Raw genomic sequence first — 20,991 nt, forward strand, 5'->3', positions numbered from 1 at the left:
GATGCTGAATCCTCGGCTAATTGAAATTACTGGGCACAATGCTATATATAGCCAATGAAGAGATTCTGAGCTCTCACTCAGTGCCTTCAAGACATGTCGTTTTGTAGTCAGAGGAAACAGGGATCAATGCATTTTCAAACTGACAGAGGGAACGGATGCTCCTTAGCAGCACATGCCCAGGATCGTGTGTGTGGGGCTTGCGCTGTGCTGAGAAGCTGATCACCGGCCCATATGCCCCTTATTTACTGCAATGTTCTTTGCATGTTATTGTGCACTCCGGACTAACGTGAAGGTAAGAGGAAGCGAGACGGCCACTGGGCATGATGTACATGTTAAACCAGCTGCAAAAAATGTCTACCTTGTGTAGCGCCAGGACTTTTCGGATGGCCGGCTGAGCAGGCAGATTATTACAGGTGGTTGCGAAGGCTTTGTTTTATTGTTGCCTTGCCGCCTCCCTGGGGGAGAGAGTCGGAACGCTGTTGTGAAGTGACCTTCAGGTTTAACTGTTTGTAATTCAGGTTCATGTTCACACTTGGAGGGTGGAGAGGGGGGAGGAAAAGACGAGGATTATTTCCGTAGGCCAGCACCAAGAAACCAGAGGAGGTAACAAGCTATGGATCACGCTGTAAATTAGAATTTAGTCTTTCCGTTTGAAAGTGCTGTGAACTGCCCGTGTTCCTGCATCTTCATTGTTCTGCGAGCTCCCGGGTTTGAATGTGGAGGCTGGAGTGGAATTAGGATATGATCTGTGGGGTACCCGAGCATCCTGTGTGTTGAAAGGAGGAGGATGAGCATCGGGAATTTGGTGATATTAATCACACAGCTTCTCAGCTCAGGGTGGGCTGCCGGGTTAGGCTGCCTGAGTGCCGCTACCTGGATGCTGTCACCTCGCTGACATTCACTTGCTGGAGCTAATAAGGCTCCAAAGTTGAGCTCAAGTTTGGGAGATTTACCCCTTGTCACGAGCAAGGACGTTATTATTTGAAAGGTTTATCTGATGCTATTCATTCAGCACTAGAACCAGAGAGATAGCAGCTGTGGAATTCCACTTGCATAATTTAGGTGAATTTACATTCCCCCCTCCACCCCCCCACCCCCCTGCCGCTTGAGTTTGTAATTCTAATTGAAGCAGGTCCAAAAAGAAGTGATTGTCTTTGAGAAAGAAAAAAAAAATAGAGGCAGTTTAAAGCCTAAAATAGGACTTTTGAAAAAAATTAAAAGTCAATGTAAAGTGTTTCCCTTTTTATTTCAGTAGAGGAAGTGTTTTATGTGTCTGGGCACTAAAGTTTCATTTTGTGTGTTTACAAGTTTTATTGGAGAGCTCCCTGCTGCTCACTTTTGTAAACCTTCTCGCTTTACATTTGAACTTCAAACAGGTAGTATTTATATGTCCATGGTGAGCAGATCTCTCACCACTGCAGCCTGGAAGCTTTCCCAGCCTGAGGAAGCAGAGTTCTGTAGGATCTACTTTTTACTACTTTAGACTTCACTTCCCAGGTGAATGTGGTAGGAGTAATAAACCTCCTGACAGGTTTTAAGCAATGGCGTGTATACCCAAACACTAATGTGGGTTGTTCTAGTACCTTCTATTTCAAATTATGGTCGGTCAGTTCCTTATTTTGTAAAGTGGGTGAGTCCTTCTCTTCTCTTTCTAAATAAATAAATAAATAAATTAAAGTGCTTCCTTCAGAAGAAACTTGGTAACTCACATTAAGGAACACTTGTTTTGATAACTCATTATTGAATTTTGGAAGAGAAAGAGAGAGGGGGGGCAGATCTCCTCTTTGGGAAAGCCCCTCCCTCCCTTCTGTAACTTCTAGTAGTTTGAAATTTGTCTTACTTCAGCTCATATGGAAAGACTTTTTCTAATGATTTCTTACTTGAACCTGGATGACCTCTGCATAATAAATCCTTAATAACTTGAGTAACCTGTGTTGAATTCTGATACTTTCTGACACAGTAGAAACAGAGACCATGTGTGTTCATATCTGCACTGTATATGAACTTGGTTGTTTATGAATAAATTACCTTCACTTTTAGGTCTGTGTGCATACTTTTTATAAATGGCTTTTGTCCTTTACAATTTATAAGTTTATTTTGTATCCTTTTCTTCTGAGAGAGCAAGGCATGTGAAAGAGTTTCAAATATGGTCTTCACCTGTTTTTTCACCATATTGGGTACAGTAAACTCTTAGCTAGTGTTTTTAGACTTAGTTTTATTTTTATGTTTTAATATAATTGCTTTTAATTTCATTTTATTTAGCATAACTTATTTGCATGACTCTAAAAAAGCCTTAGTTATGGTGTATAGTGTCTGACAAATTCAATGTAATATTTGTTGCACTTACCCAGAACTTCAAGGTGTTTAGAAATATCTCTTGTGAAATTGATTTTTCTATGCAAAACACAATATTAATGTCATCTTTTATTCTCAAATGATTATTTGACAAATTTGATGTTTAAAAAAATATTGTAGCCAGAAGGATTTGGTGGGAATCATGTTCTTTAATGTACTTTAAATGCTTTCACATATCAATCAAATAACATTAAAACTGGACCATTAGTATGCACAGCATACACACACACACACACACACACACACACACACACACACACACAGCCTTTACATTAGAGTGTAAATGGCAGGTCACGGATTATTCAATAATCCTTTACATGACAGGTATGCTTTGTGCACTGTGCTGAAGTTATAGATATTAAGATTTATTGAAAATAATTGTTGCTGTTCAAAGACTTCTAGTGTAGGACAAGACACAGGCAAACAAACCAATGAGTGGTTTTGAACTATGATGGGACTTTTAAAGGACTTTGATGAAGGGCAATACTGCAACTGGAAATGGAATAAACATAGCACAAGCCAGTTGTGTCTGGAACAACCAAGAGAGATTTCACTGTGAAGTCACCTCTGACTTGAAACTTGACCATTAATAGAAATTTGCCAACCTTCCTGCTGAGGTAAGGCATGATGGGTAGAAGGAACATGCAGCTGATCCTCATAGAACCCTGTGGGAAGCAGTAAATAGCTGGGAGTGGATGCCTTATGGGCTGTTTCAAGGCTGAGCAGTGGCTAATTGAAGTGATGAGCACCCATCACAATATAGCTTTGAAAATTATGTTGTTTCCATCTCTTTTCTGAAATAGGTCTTTACACAAAAGGAAAAGGAAAACAAACAAACAAACAAACAAACCAGACTTCCAATTAAAAGTATTATTTATACTTGATAGTTTTACGTTGCTGCAGTGATAAAGATGGGTATCATGCTGGCTTGGATGTTGTTTTAACTTTTTTTTGTAATCAAAAATGATTAGAACAATTTAATTTGATTGTTGTCACACAAAAGGAAGTATTTGTGATCATTATGTGAATGTGCAATTCCTCTTTGATCTGAAATTGCATGTGGTATATGAAAAGTACCACTTTGATGAGACAACACGGGTAGTTTGTTGTATCAGATGTCTACATCAAGTTCTCTATTAAAACAGCTCTAGTTTTGAAAGTAAAGATGTGAATAATCATTTTCTAAATGATCTTACATTCTCTATATCAGAATTTTCCTGCTTGTGTAACTGCTACAAGTGTGATTCGGTACACACTTACCAGCTCACACACTCTAAGATAGGAATGCCAAGTCAGACCAGCATCACATAGGGAACATAATGTGCAAAGAAGGAACATCTAGGTATTCTATCACATGTGCAGGGAGCAGACCAATGTGAGGCTCAAGTCTCTTGAGTTTGACTTCTGTTTTTCTGTAAATCCCAATGCCTATATACTCCCTGGATGCAAGAATCCTTCTGCTTCATTTTGTAAATTCCTTGTGTGTAACACAAAAACACTTTAGAAAAACAGTGTTGACTAATTGTTTCTAGAACATGATGATTTTTGGAGATTCCAAGAAAACTACATTTGTGTCTGTCTTTCTCACTCCTGTAATAGTTTGAGGATATTTCTTAAACTATGTGAAGTTTAGGTTTTCATTTGTAAATAGGGACAGTAATAACTATCATAAGAATGATGTTGACTGGAGAGATGTCCCATTGGGTAAAAGCACCACAGGAGTGAGGGCCTGAGTTTAAAGCCTCCACAACTGTTTAAGAACTCGACGTATACCATCCATCTCTCTTACCCTGAGACAGGAGAACCACTGAAAGCTGTCAGGCCAGCTAGCCAGACTTTCACAATGGAAGAATCACAGAGACCCTTTTAAACATGGTAGAAGACAAAGATCAACACTAGAGGTTGTCTGGTGACTTTTATACATATTCTGCAGTATGCACACATGTCATTTATGTACACTAATGTGCACACACAAGAATGATGCATGACATATAAATATAAGACTTCCTGTAATATATAGTGTTATAATAAATGCTATAAACAAGAAGTGCTATAAAAAGTAAGATTTTTCAGTCAACAAAGTCATGATGGATAGAGTCCACCAAGTAACAATAAGACTTTTGTTAGAAAAATTCACACAAATCAAGCCTAATTTTTAAAAACCTATGCTTAATGAGTAATGTATCATGATTTAATATTTATTCTCCCACCACCATTGCCATCACAACCAAGCAACATACATGTTCACTAGAATATAATCTGGATTTAGAAGCTGAACCTATAGACACTGGTTGTTATTAAATGTGTAAGGACATGTACAACCAAGTAAAATGTACTCAGCAAACACATGCTAAATAAATTTATTGATGGGAACTTAGACTTTTTGTTTTTATTTACTTCTCTGCTTCCTGATTTACTTATTATCACACACACGCACACACACACACACACACATATTAGTGAATGCTTTGACGTTATAAAAGGTTGGATTCAAATAATCTATTGAGCACCACAAGCTGTCTGCATTCACTTGTCACTTACTCTTCTGAATTTATACAGTTGGATTGTAAGACTAAGATGAAGGAATCAATAACTCACACTTATTGAAAAACAACTTATTGAATGTCTGCATCAACACTCTAGAATTCAGACATGTCACATTCTCCCAGTTTTTTCTTTTGTGACATTTCATGCCATTTTTGTTTCTAAGCTTTTTCTAAAACAGTTTCCTTCAGTTAGGTCCCTTCTCTTGTGACCATCCTTTTCTAAACTCCGTCCTTCCTCTTAGAAGTTGTCAAGGGAATCTATACTCTAAGAAGTTGAACCTAATCCATACCAGTTCTTTTTAAATACTAAATTTCTCCTTTAAATATTAAATACATATTTATCCTTCATTTATATGGCAATACATTTTATTCTCTTTTTTATTTTAATTATGCATATACATGTATGTGTGTGTGTGTGTGTGTGTGTGTGTGTGTGTGTGTGCATGAACATGTCAGCAATGGTGTTCATCAAGTCCAGAAAAAGGCGTCAGATTTCCTGGAGCTAAAATTGCAGGCACTTAGGAGCTGCCTGATATGTATGCTGGGCATCAAACTCTGGCCCTCTGCAAGAATAGAAGGTACTGTTTACTGCTGAGGCGTTGCTCCAGCCCACACAGCAACATGTCTTAGATTGCTTCATGTATTTTATAATATGATCTTATACATCTAGTTAATTTTGCTAATGTTGAAAGTTTTTTTCTAACCACCAAATAGACTTTATGCATTTGAAGACAGGAACTGTATTTTATTGTCTTCATTTTTTTAAAAGAAAAAAAAAGAAAAAAAATCTTCAGGAATTCAAATATGAAGGGTGGCTCAAAAGGAAAAGGTTCTGAAACGGTGTCTTTGCGTTGCTGACACCTACTCTTTGCCACATCCTCTGATGCACTGCACATACTGATGTTTGAATAAGCACATTATTTTTTGTAGTCAGGGATTGTAGGATCCTGAATCAGAGTCCGTGGACAGTTTGTGTAACACCTACGGCTCATAGGTGTCGTGAGACTATGGCTCATGATAAAATCAGAGGTGGTTCCTGTCAGGATTCCAGCTGAATAATTGTCACCTTCTGATGCCAACATTCATCAGAACCTCACTAGACTTTTATGTTACAGTTGTCTAATTGTGGACCTCCTTAATACTGATGTGTTGATTTACAATTTCTAATGAAGTCATGTAACTTAATTTTTAAATTAACATAAGTAGCAAAGAATAAGGAATATTATGAATAGCAAAAGTAGCTACCATTTGTCAGGCTCATGGACTGTACTTGAACTTCATGGTGTTCTCTATAATGTTAATCTTATATATGGATAAAGGTTATCTATGTTTTTCTTATTTAACTGAAATTTATTCAGGGAACAAAATAACTTGCCTAATATTACAGCTATTAATTGCCAATGAAGCCAGCTATAATCCAAGTCTACTGTACTATCAACTCTGATAGCAGCCTTATGATACCGAGTTATAATGCATGGGTACATGAACAGTAAAAATTGATGTGTTCCAGACACCTCAACTATTGACAAAACAAAACAAGCAGTGAAAATGGATGAATTTTTCATTCCTTTGTTTCATTAGGGTTCTTTCTAATAAACGACAGCTAGGGTCAAGGATCAGGTATTGGTTTACATCCTCAATTCATTTATTTAACAACCATTGTTTAGTAAACATGTGTCATGGTTCATGCACTAAAATAGGTGTTAGAAATAAGGGGCAGAAAATGAACTAGACAATAATCCCTTCTCTTGGAATTTGCATGGCAGTATAGTAAGAAATAAAACTGTTAAGTAAAATAATGCAGTATAATGAAAACTACTGAGAAGGGGAAAATGGGAAGGAAATTGGAGGCATATGTTTAGTGTAGCTTTTGGTGTTAGCCTTAAGAAAGGTAACTATGGAAGGTGCACCCACACATGTGAATGTGTGTGTACCTGTGGGCATGTGTGTGTGTGTGTGTGTGTGTGTGTGTCCATGGTGGTCAGGAAGAAAAATGTCAGGAAGGGTATGTCTGCTGAACAAATCAGGCTTCTGTCAGTCATACGGGAATCCATGGTTTTCAGTGGAAGATTTAAGAGTTAAGTCATTTGATAATGTTTAAACCTGGTCACCAAGGCTGTGTGGAACATATGCTTTCACACAAGAATTCTCAGAATAAAGTACTGACTTAAAGGTCCCAGTGGTTATCCAGGGGACAGGCATGGATCCCAGAGATTGGAGGTATGTTCCTCAAGTCTGTAGAAAATTATTTTTGAGGGAACAAATCATTGAAGTTTCTATGCTTTTAAATCCTCTAAGCTTTTAGTAAGTTGGATTAGCTAATACTCAGATCATCGATACAGTCAAGGCTTAATTTTACATTTATGTTCCCATCTTTCAAACATAGGAGGAAGTCTTCCAAGCTGCTGCCTAAGTCTACTGTGAGTTACTTCAGAGCAAGAACCATGCCTCCTCGTGTCTAAATAACTTCCCCTGACAATTAATGAATGAATATTTTCTAGATGAGTGATGGCCAATGATTGCTATTCACATTATAGGACTCATCCTGTAGAATGCCTCTTTAGTGTGGTATCAAATAGGGACAACTGAACAAAGGGTATAGATTCTTTACTCAATGAAGCTTTTTTTTTGTCCACTAGAAGATCAATGTCTCTGTAATGAGAGTAGTATTTATTCATTAATAGAATCTGTAAGGAAACATCTTTCAAATTTAGAATTGTTACTAAGTAACTCCTAGGACAAGCTTACCATCAGGTATGATGACCCATGTCTGTAATCTCAAACTAGAAAGGATACAGTATGAGGCATGATGATTCTGAATGTCAATCTGAGTTACATAGCAAGGACTTATCTCAGAACAACACAGAAACTTGGGAAATGTTTTCTGTGTATCCAGAATCAAAGAAATGGGTTAACACATGTTTTGAAAAAAAAAAAAAGATTACTAGTTCTCTAAGAAATGCATACATTTCCCAAAATCTTCACAGTAACACATGGTATGAAAAATTTAAAATTACAATTCTTGTTTGTGAGATGAGTTTTCACACTTTTGCAGAAGCTGGCATGGAACTCACCATACGACTTGGGCCGTCCTTAAATTAATGGCAGTCTTTCTGCCTCAGTGTCTCAGATCCCTGAGAGTACAGGGAGGAGCTACCACAGACAGCTAGCCACCTTAGGACTGGAACTTAACTGAAGTTTTAGAAAACAGCACTTACCTTTACCAAAAAGTATGCATATGGATGCTGTCTGTTTTAATTTTAATTTTAAAGGTTTATTTGATGATAATGTTGCTCAGGATAAACTAGAAGTATTATAATCAGACATATAGTTGCAGACATGCAATTCACACTGACTCTTTTAAAACAAATTCCTTCATTTACCTATCTTAATGCATGTGAGATGAGCAGGATGGATCGATCATAGCTCCCAATTTGAAAGACATATTCCTTGTTTTCTGAAGCATACAATCCTAGTTAAGGGAGTGAAAATGAAAAGATGATGAATTTCTCCAGTCAGTCAACTGTAAGCAAGGTATGTATGCATGTAGAGTGAACACAGAGTAGCTCACCAGGAAGCCTGGCTCTTGTCCATGTCCTGATAGACATATTTGTTCCATTTATCTAGAAATTCAGTACTGACTTTCAAGAATTCAGGCCTTGAAGTAGCTTAACTATCAGTATTCAGTACACTTAAAAGACTAGCTAATATTTGATGAGTATTCATAATGTAGCAGGTACTGTGTACAGCAATCGTTTCATCGCCACAGGAATCTTAAGGAAAGTTTGTTAGTAAGCCCTTTATTCTATTTTAAATTTATTTTATTTTATTTTATTTTTATTTTTTCATCACGAGACTGACTCAGCCATATGGGGATTACCCTGCCTTGGGCCTCACAGGTAGAAGTTGGTAATGCTGAAACAATTCCTCTGCTCAGGAACCACAAGGTAGGACAGTACCTGAAAGGTCTCCTTTTCTAGTCTTGACCAGTTCTTTGACATATGGATCCAGTGACCACTCTTTGACTTTTGATTCCCTTCTCTAAAGGGATTTATATTAATTTTAGTTATGGTGGCACTGGTCCCTTCTCTGGCTTGTGATACTTTTATCTATACAGAGCTTCTTTTCCCCTAATTTTATTTCCTATTTTTTTCCATTAGCCAAAGTCTTGGAAAATCCTTATAGGCCAGATAACCTACACCCTCACTTGGATTCAGGGAAACAAAGGGATACTTATACTTAAAAGATTTCATAATCAGTTGTGTAAAAAAAAAAAAAATCCCAGGAAAAGGTCTATTTACCAACAGCTAGAGTAATTATTAGTGTAATAAATAAAGTAAGTAAACTTGCCAGGAAAAATCCACATTGTACTGTGGCTTGGAGAACCTGCCTCTTAAGAATGGAAAAGTGAAAGATGACCAGTAAAACAAGGACACTGCAGCCTGAGAGCATCTGGTCCCAAAACATGTGCCAGAGGTAAATCCCGCTTCCTGTTTCCACAGTGACCATTTAAGATCCAAGAGCAGAATTGAAAGCAAACAGAGGAAACAGCTTTCTTTAGAATGGAATCAAGGTAAATATGATTAGGCATATACCTATATTTTGCTATTTTAAAAACGGTTATTTTTACATGTTACCTGGCATATTTGTAAGAGTGTACCTAGAGTGAAGGGAAAACAAGCTCTGAGGTCATGGGGTATGTAGTACACTTGGAAGGGAGGAAGGCAGCCTCTGTCACACAGATCCTGAACCTGTGATAGCTTAAAAGGACCTTCATGCGCTGCGCTTGTGTTGGGTGTTTAGCCAACGGACCTTTTAGAAACAGAACTTCACACTCATTTAAAAATTAAGCAGATATTAGTTTTATTTTTATGTTTGAAAGTGTTTGTTTGTTTGTTTGTTTGTTTTTGGATTTCAAGACATGGATTCTATGTGTAGTGCTGTCTGAGAACTCACTCTGTAGACCAGGCTGGCTTTGAACCCTTAGCCATCTGCCTGTCTCTGCCTCCTGAGTGCTGGGATTAAAGGTGTGTGCTACCATCACTCTCTAAGGGAGCAAGTTTAAATAGGTCAGTATACTTGGTATTTCTCAACTTTTATTAGACTATGAAAGAATATTTGCTCATTAGAGACATTATATAAAGCATAGAAAATGCCCTGAAAAAAATTCTTCTTATAACCTTGCTCTTCAGAGCCAAGTCCCTCTCATTGCCATTTGATGTGTGTGAGTGTATACATGTGTATGTGTGTTTGGGATGAATCTACCAGTAGGGTTTGTTTTTGTTATAACATATCAAGAACACTTTTGTGTCACTAATAATTATGCTTAAACATTGTCTGAATAGGTTGCATAATAGGCATGCTTTTTCCCTTTTCCTTGGAGAAGTAAATAAACTCAGGTAGGCAGGGACCGAAAGCTTTGTTTTTCTCAGGCCATTAACTTTTGCAGAGGATAGAAGGCTTTCAAGTGTAACCTTGGAATAGCTTTGAAATGAGATGCACTTTGGAAAAAAAATATATATGGTGAATCTGGCTTTCAAAAGGATCATTGCTATTGTACTTTAAACAAGGAAAAACTGTAGGTTTAATGCAAGTATGTCACTAGCTAGTCTCTAATGCAGTTGCTACACCCACCAGAGCCAAATAACATGCTTCACAGTGATATTTTAAAGGTTCTTTTAACAGAATCCAGCCAGACAACCTGCTTATTATTAGTATTCTCCTGGGCATTTAGAGTGGAAACACTGCAATCATTTTTACTCTGCAGCCCCTGTGGAATCTAGTAAATCCATAAATGCTGTTCAGCCTATCTCTGTCTTGGTTCTGAATGATTCCTTCTACATTATCTATTTCTCCTTTCATCCATGCAGGCTCTCTCCCTATCTTTTTTGCCACAGGAACATCCTAACTTGCTTTCCTGTAACCTCTTTAAATTTAACCTGCCCATAGTGGCACCAAACTTACTTTTCTTCAAAGCCAGATGTGAACTGGCCATACATTTCCTTGCTTATGGATGTTCTATACCTAAGACTATCCAAGTTCTTCATTCTTACCATTATTCTATCTTGGCAGGCCCCTGTCCCATGCTAGAATCTGTCCATGTCCTGCTCTGCTTTGAGCAATGAAAGACTGGGATTTTTGGGTAGGAGACCCAAGTAGGAAACACATTTTCCCATTTAGTGACTCATCTGTGGTCCTTTAGATAATAAGACAGCTTCTACTGTCTAGGTTCTAGACAGTGGTGTTGAGAAGATAACCACAAACATTTATCTCACCAAGAGCCAGGCTATTGACAGGCAAAAGCTCACAGATAATCTAACAGTCACTAAGAGGATGCTAACATACTTCAAAGGAGGTGGTGAATTATCGATTGAAGTTGTGTGAATTGGTTTTAACCTCAGTGGACATTATACACTTAGTTGTGTAGCTGAGAGTTTCCTTACAGCACAACCTAAAATCCCAAGGAGTTTGGCTATGCAACAAATCCTTTGTAAAATTTGAGGTGGTAACTATAATGTGATGTTTATTCTACAGTTAAAGGAAACTAGAGAGATGACCCTTGGTTTCAGGAGATACACATCTCCTGGCAAAAAGCTCTACCAATTCATAGCCTCAGGCCATTAAGAAGAAAGTACCAATGAGTACTTGGGATTCCAATCACAACATCTGCCACATGTTTTTTTCTGTAGGGAGAAGTCCAGGAATGTGAGAAGATTTAGTTAATTCAAAAGTAAAAGAGATATATAACCCATTTATTACTACTTTGTGTTAGCTAATTATGTATATTTGATAATGCATATATTTGTATTTTATGAAAAATTTCTAAATTAAAACATCTATTAGATTATTTGTGAAATTGATTCTATTTATTTATTTATTTATTGAGACAGGATTTCTCTGTATAGCTCTGGCTGCCCTGAAACTCATTCTGTAGACCAGGCTGGCCTCGAACTCAGAAATCCTCCTGCCTCTGATTTTTTACTTAAAATATTAAAAAATATTGCCAGACGGTGGTGGTGCACACCTTTAATTCCAGCACTTGGGAGGCAGAGGCAGGCAGATTTCTGAATTCGAGGCCAGCCTGGTCTACAGAATGAGTTCCAGGACAGCCAGGGCTACACAGAGAGGAGAAATCCTGTCTTGAAAAAAAAATTAAAAAGCATTCCACTTATTTTAGCCCAGAAGATCAGAATACACAAAGTACAATCCACAAACCACAAGAAATTCAAGAAGAAGGAAGACCAAAGTGTGGATACTTCATTCCTTCTTAAAAGGGGAGCAAAATATCCATGGAAGGAGTTGTGGAGACTAACTATGGAGCAGAGACTAAAGGAAGGACAATTTAGAGACTCTTCCATCTGGGAATCCTTCCCATATTCAATCATCAAATTTAGACACTATTGTGGATACCATCAAGTGCTAGATGACAGGAGCCTGATATAGCTGTCTCATGAGAGGCTCTGACAGTACCTGACTAATACAGAAATAGAGGCTCACAGCCATCCATTGGACTGAGTACAGGGTCCCCAACGAAGGAGTTAGAGAAAGGACCCAAGGAGCTGAAGGGTTTGCAGCCCCTTAGGATGAACAACAATATGAACTAACTAGTACCTTCAGAGCTCCCAGGGACTAAAACACCAACCAAAGAGTATACATGGTGGACTAATGGCCCCAGCAGCATATGTATAGCAGAGGATGACCAAGTTGGTCATCAATGGGAGGAGAGGCCCTTGGCCCTTTGAAGGTTCTATGCCTCAGTGTAGGGAAATGCCAGGGCCAGTAAGCAGGAGGGGGTGGGGTGATAAGCAGGGGGATGGGGGAGGGAACAGGGTTTGTTTTTGTTTTTGTTTTATTTTATTTTATTATTTTTTTCTTTTCTTTTCTTTTCTTTTTTTTGTGGGGGAGGGGAACCTGGGAAAAGAGATTGTAAATAAAGAAAACATCTAATAAAAAAAACATTTCACTTACAAATTGTGTTGTAGTATATGGAAAAATTTAAAACACATATTTTAAGATTTATAATTAGATATAAATAATTTAAGTACTTTAGAAGTTTTGTTTCTTACTCAGATAAAACATTTAAACATGAAAAGTTTACAAGTATATAAAATTCAGGTTAAAATGTAAATGGATTTAATTAAGTTACAAAATTTTTAATGATAACTCTAAATCCTTGCTAGATTTATAAGTAGAATAATATGATTATGAAGTAAAACAAGACATAAAGTCTAGCTTTTAATTTTATTTTTAAAATTTAAATACTAATTTTAGAACCTAGAGAAGACCCATGTTATCATTTTATACATGAAAGATGCCTCAAAATAACATTAAAATTATTTCATGGATTTCATTAGGTGTTGAAGAGGGGAGGAGTTGGCAGAAAGGAAACCATAGTCAGAATATATTGTGTGAAAAAAATCTATTTTCAGTAAAATGTATAACCAAAATAATGTGTGACATTTCTTTGTATATTCTAGAACACTGCAGAGTAATATGTTATCTTCTCTAATTGATATTGTTCAATCAGATATTTCAACGCAGAAAATAGGTTTACTTTCCCCCTATAAGACTCAGGATTACAGAGACTTGTTAATTTCTTCACTAAATGAAGCATCTTTGTAAGCCAGGCAGTGGTGGTTCATGTCTTTAATCCCAGCAACTTGGGAAGTAGAGGTAGGAAGATTTCTAAGTTCAAGGCCAGCCTAGTCTACAGAGTGAGTTCCAGGACAGCCGGTGCTATACAGAGAAACCCTGTCTTGGAAAAAAAAAAAATAGAAGCATCTTTGCTTTCTATGTTTTATCAGTTTGTGTTTCTAGTGCAACATCATAAATCTCTATTGTGGGGATATCCACGGCTGTTTCTTCGTTGGTATGAAAATTCCATATTGTCATCAGTTGATATCTTTTAAGATGTAAAGGCTGAGTGTCTCATACAGGTTAAGCATTGTTTTCTTTCTCAGAGACAAACATTCATAATAAATTACATTTGTGACTACAATTAATGAGTGATGAATTACTGGATTTGATTCAAATTTGAAATCTAAGCACTATTTGTCTCAGAAAAATCTAGTACTTTTGAAAGGCAATTGACTAGTTCAGAAAAAAAAGCAAAAACAAAAACAAAAACAAAACATTCAGCTTATGCAAATACATAAGAAAAATCTAAAATTCTTTGAAGAAAAACTGAAGGTTTGTGAGCATAGTAGAAATCCTGTTCCCTCTCTCTTAGGCCTGCAACACTGTTGGAGTTCAGATAAACAAGTCCAAAGATTTACAAGATGACTGGATCTGTGGTTGCTGGGTAGGGGTGGGCATCAGTGATGCAGGACTCCTAATCCTAATGAGCATTGTTCTCAGGACAGTCTGCTCATCGTCATTATGGAGACCCTCTGCCCATCTCCTTCCCTTCATTCTTGTCCACTACGTCTAGCAAGCTGTTTCCAGTTACCTAAAATCCACCAATCAATAACATTGACTTTTGTAGAGCGAGGTGATTCTCACCTCTTCTCTCATTATCCTCTCCTTCAGGGCTAAACAAGGCCAAGTTTCCTGGTGTACTACAGTTTGCACTGGCTATAAAACAGAAATGACCAGAGGCAGAATAGGAAGGGTGACTGACCAGTGACACAAAATCTCCTAGGAATATCTTGGGCAAAATATTTCTGGCAGAGTCTTAAGAATATTTCCTCCAAAGGAAGACAAAAAAAATACATATAAAATATCTATTTGTTTATTGCAGTTCTGTTGAGTAGGCTGAGGGGAATGAAGCCCAGAGTCTCTCTTTTCCTGTATAGTTTTGAAGGGGGTCTGCTGAAGTAGACATCTACTATTCCTGATAATGTGTCAGGAAAGCACTCACACTCTGTGGAGCCATAGATGACAGAACAAACGCAAGAGAAAAGTGGTCATTTCTGCATGTGTAACAAGTTACACATAGTTCTTACAACCATCCTGGCATGAGAGTATTACTGTTCTTATTAAACATAATATAAAATTACGTCTTGAAAGAGCAAACCCATATTCCCAAAGTCATAGGAAAGATGGCAGTACCAAGCTTTCCAGTTGACCACACACTGAGGTCTACAAACCTTTCTCTCTTTTTTAAACTAGAGATCATATAAAAGGATTGATGATACAAAAATATGTGAGGATGGCTGTTCTACCTAACAAGGTATTGCTGATTGGTTTAATTCAGTAATGCCAGAAGAAAAATGATGCCATGTTGTGGTAGGGAAGGAACTGAAAGAAACTTCAAATACTTCTGGGGAGAGAGTTAACCCAAGCTTGAAAATGTGATAGCTTGTAGCAGCATCTCAAAGATCAGAAGAAGATAGTAGTCTGCGAAGTATTTAATTGATAATTGCTCTGAAGTTTCATGAAGCAGTGTTATATCTAGCAACCACTCCACTTAAATCTTGATGTCCTAAGTTTTTGACTTTCTTTTCTACCTCCTCCTGTATGCGTGAGCCTAAGTTATTTAGTTTCCTCAGTTGTGACATGGAACATTAGATACAGAGATACATCCACTACATAGATAGTCTTTGTTGTAATATTCATGAGTGCTAGCATGGCCAAACCCATCATCCTAAGGATATAATCTTCATAATGGAGACTGAATCAATGATAGACTTCCTCCTTCCTAAGCAGTGTCCAGTCATTTCTCCAACATAGCATGAACATAGCTCTCTGCTCTTTTTCCTGCCAGGATCTGTGTAAGGGAAATGTTCTAGGCCTGGGTGCAAACTCCTCAATAATAAAGACCTTAACGATCTGCACCAATATAGTTATAACAATGAATTTCAATCCTGCACTGGCAGGTGAAAGAGAAATGTACATGACCTTAGAGATATCCAGACTTTTCAGAAGTTGTATCCTGGGATTTTGCTTCTCAATACAGCCCAGGGCAGAGGAGAAAGTAGTTTTGAATGGTCAAAATGTCACAGGCCTAAATTGAAATGCATTGTAAGTATAAAATATATATGAGGTTTCCAAGATTAATGTGAAAAATTTTACCCTCATTATATACTAAACTGACATATTTGAGATATATTGGGTTAAATAAAATAGGACTTGAAAATTTTTCTTTATTTATTGTGGCAGTTAGAACACTTAAAAATACACACATGACTCACATTTATGATTCTTATAGTTTTATTTTTTTAAACAATGCTCATCATGAGGCCAAAAGTTATTCCTTCTTCCAATGGGATTCAAAGCATTTGACCTTGATTTTCTGAGATGATTTTTATAGCCACCATGGTGAACTGTCCCTCTCTGTTCAGTTTAGGTCTTGTGGAAGAATGGAAGGGTGATGGAATTCTTTCTAATATATAGCTCTAAAATCTTAACTTTATCATTAATTGTTTATATGACTAGGTAATCTCTAGTTTCCAGGTCTCAATGATCAGCTGAGGTCCAAAGAGCCCAACTGACATATCAAGATCACTGCTATCCAGTACTTTATTCTAAGATATACTAGCTCCTTAATGCATAACCACACTGGATATATAAAGTAGGTAGAATAAAGAAACAAAGGTATTTGGAAAGGATAAGGGACAGTGGGTATTGATTTTTTTTACTATGGTTTTGTTTTAAAACATGAGTGCTAACATTGCCAAATACATCGTAAGGATGTATTCTTCATTATGGAGAGTGAATCAATGATATACATTGCGTGCATGTGCATGTGTGTGTGTAGAACAGTTTCTGGAAATTTCAAAGTTACAAACATAAACAATATCACTGAGGCTAGGCTAGAAGAGATGATAGGGGAACCAACTTCCTAGACCTACATATTTGTGAACCTTGATGAAAAAAAATGAGAGAATACAAGATCCTCAAAATTGCTGTGTAATACAAAAGTAAGCCACAATTCCTCATACTTTCAAACCATCATGTAGTATTACAAAATGAGCACCAGCTTCTCATTCCATATGTACTTTGGTTTTAGTGATGGATAAATAATTTATAAGCAGTGACATAAAGCCTCTTAATTTTAGTTGCCTCAGCCCTGGAAAATGTGTTCAAATAAAAGCATTACCTGTTTCTGTGGCTCACACATACCTGATGTCCAAATAATGGAAGAAATAAATAGGCAAACATCCATTAAATGAACTTAAAAGTCTTCTCACATCAGTTTTGCGAATGTGTTAGTCATGCAGCACAATAGGACTCATTTCTTCAGCTTAGAATAAAAAGTATGAGCAGTGAAACAAAATGAGACAAACCAGGACTTTAATTCTTCAAATTGTCTTCTCTATTACGTACCTATATCTGAATCATGGGAAGTCAGAACATTCACTCTTCCCACCTTGAAACTGTTGTCCATCTTTGAAGCTAAAATTTGGGCAATAGTAGATATGAGATTTATAATCAATTTTCTGGGGAAATGGAGCCATATCTAAATCCCACCTTGAAAAAGCCAAAAGACCAAAAGGAAGGCAGCACATTTGCACTTCCTAGCACAGACTTCTGAAGTGCCTTTTTAAACCCCAAAGGGACTGCAAAGCTCAATTTTTTTCTTGTGAGACTAAGTGCTGACTGAAGATATGGTATTTAAAGCAATCACCATGGAAATGAGATTGTATGAATCATGGCTCCTTAAGACTTGCTCAGTATGTCTTGACTGACAAGTCCAACTTTATTTATATAGATAGAGTCCTTTTGATGAAGCATGATCAATGTATGACTAACTATGAGAATTTCTAACACTTGAGAGAAAATTACATGTCATCTATTAGCTATCTGTCATCTCTATCTCTATCTATCCATCTCATCTATCTATCCTCTACCATATATCTATCATATCTGTCTATCAATCTATCTATCCTATCTATTTATCTATCTATTACACATCTGTCTATCATCTCTTTCTATCAAATGATCTAATGATCTACCTGTCTGCCTATGTATCATCTATGACTTATGACTATGCTCAAAGAAATGACATAGTTACAGATATACAACTATAGTTAAACTATATATATATATATATATATATATATATATATAGAGAGAGAGAGAGAGAGAGAGAGAGAGAGAGAGAGAGAAAGAGAGAGGGAGAAGAAAAGTTATTAAAACAATTGTGAAAGTCAATAGCATGAGCAAACCAATAATTGGGATAAAAGGGACTCTGTGAGAGCATTAACAATAATGGTTTAGCAAATATTTACTGTAGGTAAACCTGATGTTCCTCAGGTTGAGTTCATAGAACAAGCACTTTGACATCAGGCATCCATGTGTGTGACAGTCTATACAAAACAACATGCTTCAAAATAAAATAGTGTGCTGCTTGTGACTCACTGAAGCAGGTATGTCAGTGTGTAATACTTAGAGTCCATAGTCCATTTAGACCTCAACTCAATATGGAGATTTGGAAACTGGATCACAGAGTTCCATGCACATCAAGCACTCATTAATTTCCTTCCTTCCTTCCTTCCTTCCTTCCTTCCTTCCTTCCTTCCTTCCTTCCTTCATTCCTTCCTCTTTCCTTTCATTCCTTCTTCCTTTCTCCTTTCCTCATAACTGCAAGAGAATGTAGTGTGTTCAGATGAGGAAGAGGTCTACAGAATTCATAAAATGTATACTCTTGTTTAGTTATTTACATAAACAGTATTTATTTCAGTTGCCTTTTGGAGAATTAATTCTTCATTAAAATTTTACAATGACCTCTTAAAAATGGTTTCTTCATCTTGTCTTAAAGAGTAAAATCTTAATGAAAGAAATTAAATTGAGAAAATAGTTTTGGTAGAATTAAAGAACAAATAGAAATTGTGTCTCCAGCACAAGAGATATATATTTAAGAAATTGCCTTTGGATCTTATTTAAAAAGATCAGGAACAATAAATTGGGGGCCATGTTATTGATATTATTAAGGTAGGACCTGGGAGTGGATAAGAACCTCTGTTGTCCAAGCATGAGGAAAGTAATAGATCAGAGTTTCTGATGTCAACACCTGGACTCTTTACACATGTACATGCACTAGCCACCCCCAAACTCAATAATTGCTACTACCACAACTACCACATTAGCACACAGTCTTAAAATATCTATAGAAATAAACAATATTATTCCAGTACTGGTTTACTTCCTGCATTTCTCAACTGTGTATAGATGCCTAAATTGCTGTGTTTCTCCATTTATCAATAGCCATTCATATCATGCTTTTAGAAAATAAACAGTATTTTACTCTCACTTATTTGTAGATGTAAATTTTTCATATATTAATCATACTAATGATTTTTATTACCTGTTACAACAGATTTTCTTTGGAAGAAAGTGCCTTTAGTTTTCACTAGCTCTGTATTTCAATAGATTCAATTTTACATTTTCAATGGATTATGACTGCTTTTACTCTAACACATTTGAAATTATAATTATAACTATGACCAAGGAAGAGGACATTCCTTAACTTAGCTTTGTTTTTAATTGTAGGACTACAGTAACTTTTCAAATGTCTGTGACATGAAGATCATGCTGTGTCTTTGAAAGCCACATGACTCTAATACTGTTAAGCTTGTGGAAAATAAGAGTTATAAAGAATAAAGGGACTCCTATGCCTGAATACCTCAGATTCTAATAGGGCTTTTGTGTGTGTGCATATATTTACCAATGAGGTATATTTTTCTTTAGAATAGAAGCTCTGACCATGCTTGGTGGTGTTGGAGAATATTGAAGTGCACCCTGAAGAAAGTGTAGGAGGTAGAGAATTTCTGTCAGAGTATAAGACAATATACTAGTAAAGGATGCAAACTACATTTTCGAAGTAGAAAATACATGCTGTGCTTACAATGTCCAGGGCAGGAGAAACATAAAGTTAATGGAACATGGTTTGGAGTGGCATTGTGAAATTTAATGTACTCTCAGTTAAGTTTCAGAATTTGCTCTATTGCTAATCTTTGTACCATGACTATCTTACTTTTTCTGAAGACTTTAACTAGAAGACTATTTTATTTCTAGCAGCATCATTCTAGAAGAGGAGTTGGAAGATAACCCAACAGTGGGGTCAAGACATAGAGAAGAGATATAGAATGTTTTTCTAGTTATAAAACAAGGTGAAGACTCAAACTATGGAAACAGTTTAGACAAAAGAAGAAACTCCACAGGAGACTTATGCAGGACTCAATTACATATAGAAACAGAGATATGAAGATATGATTATTCTCAGTTTGGGCAAGTGAGTAGTTGTCAAGTTACTGACTTCTAGAGAATGTTAGAAGGCAGTAGATTGGGAAAGCATAAAATTTGTGCATGCTTAGAGTCTCCATTGGATACCCTGAGAGCTGTAGGCAGCTGAGTGTTCAGACCTGCAGCTCCCAGGTGAGCCCTAAGCTGAAAATAGAGATCTGAGCATCATCACATTGTAGATGGTGGTTGAAATCACAGGTGTGGATAATATTTCCCAGGGAGACTGTAAAAGGGGAAGAGAAAAAATTGTGGAAGGAATCCTTGGGGACAGCAGCATTGTGAGGCAAAGACCTGCTGAGAAGACAAGACACAGTATCTGAAAGCATAGTGTGCATGCCAATGCACTCTCCAAATATAAGGACCATTGCTAATAGTAAAATTCTTAATAATTTCAGCTTCTACAGGCAGATAGAAGAAAGTACTAACCCATCATGCAGAGAAGCAGAGTAGAAAAGCTACATGCATATTATTTATTTAGAAAAAAATAAGGTCAAAGAAGTCATTGCAAAGACCAAACAGGAGTCAGGTTCTTAGTTTTGCTTGCTCCAACTGTAGCTATGGGTTTGCCATCTGGGAATCTGTAGTAATTGTAAGCAAGTATGTTACCACTGAGTCATCCCGCTTGGAGTGCTAGAGAAACAAGGCCTGGGTCCAGATTCCATTCAAGAATTTTACAAAACTGCCTTCGAAGAAAGCTCAGGAGATTTTCATGAAACAGATTGGTGTAATATTTGAACATGGCCTTTCCTCAAAGTCGTAATATTAAAACTATTCATATGAAGGCTATGGGAAAAACAAAATAGCCTGTTACTACCTATATGCCCATTACAAAAATATATTTTATAGTTTTCTGTTTTTGCATTTAGTATTACCAACTTCTGCCTTTTAAAACTTAATTTGTAAC

At 36.7% G+C, this 20,991-nt stretch overlaps 1 protein-coding gene across 11 annotated transcripts in view; it reads left to right on the plus strand.

Annotated features, from left to right (window-relative positions):
- Nucleotides 1-20,991, plus strand: part of Dlg2 (discs large MAGUK scaffold protein 2) — a 1,953,494-nt gene that overhangs the window by 614,312 nt on the left and 1,318,191 nt on the right. For 4 of the 11 annotated variants that reach the window (XM_031387359.1, XM_031387362.1, XM_031387363.1 and 1 more), the window contains exon 1: nt 1-292. The exons of the other annotated variants lie outside the window; for them this stretch is intronic. In XM_031387359.1, the coding sequence (XP_031243219.1) occupies nt 251-292 (42 nt within the window). In that variant the 5' untranslated portion in view covers nt 1-250. The remainder of the gene's footprint in view (nt 293-20,991) is intronic. 11 annotated transcript variants of the gene reach the window in all.

Source organism: Mastomys coucha, unplaced genomic scaffold, assembly GCF_008632895.1.
Source record: "Mastomys coucha isolate ucsf_1 unplaced genomic scaffold, UCSF_Mcou_1 pScaffold21, whole genome shotgun sequence".
Lineage (NCBI taxonomy): Eukaryota > Metazoa > Chordata > Mammalia > Rodentia > Muridae > Mastomys > Mastomys coucha.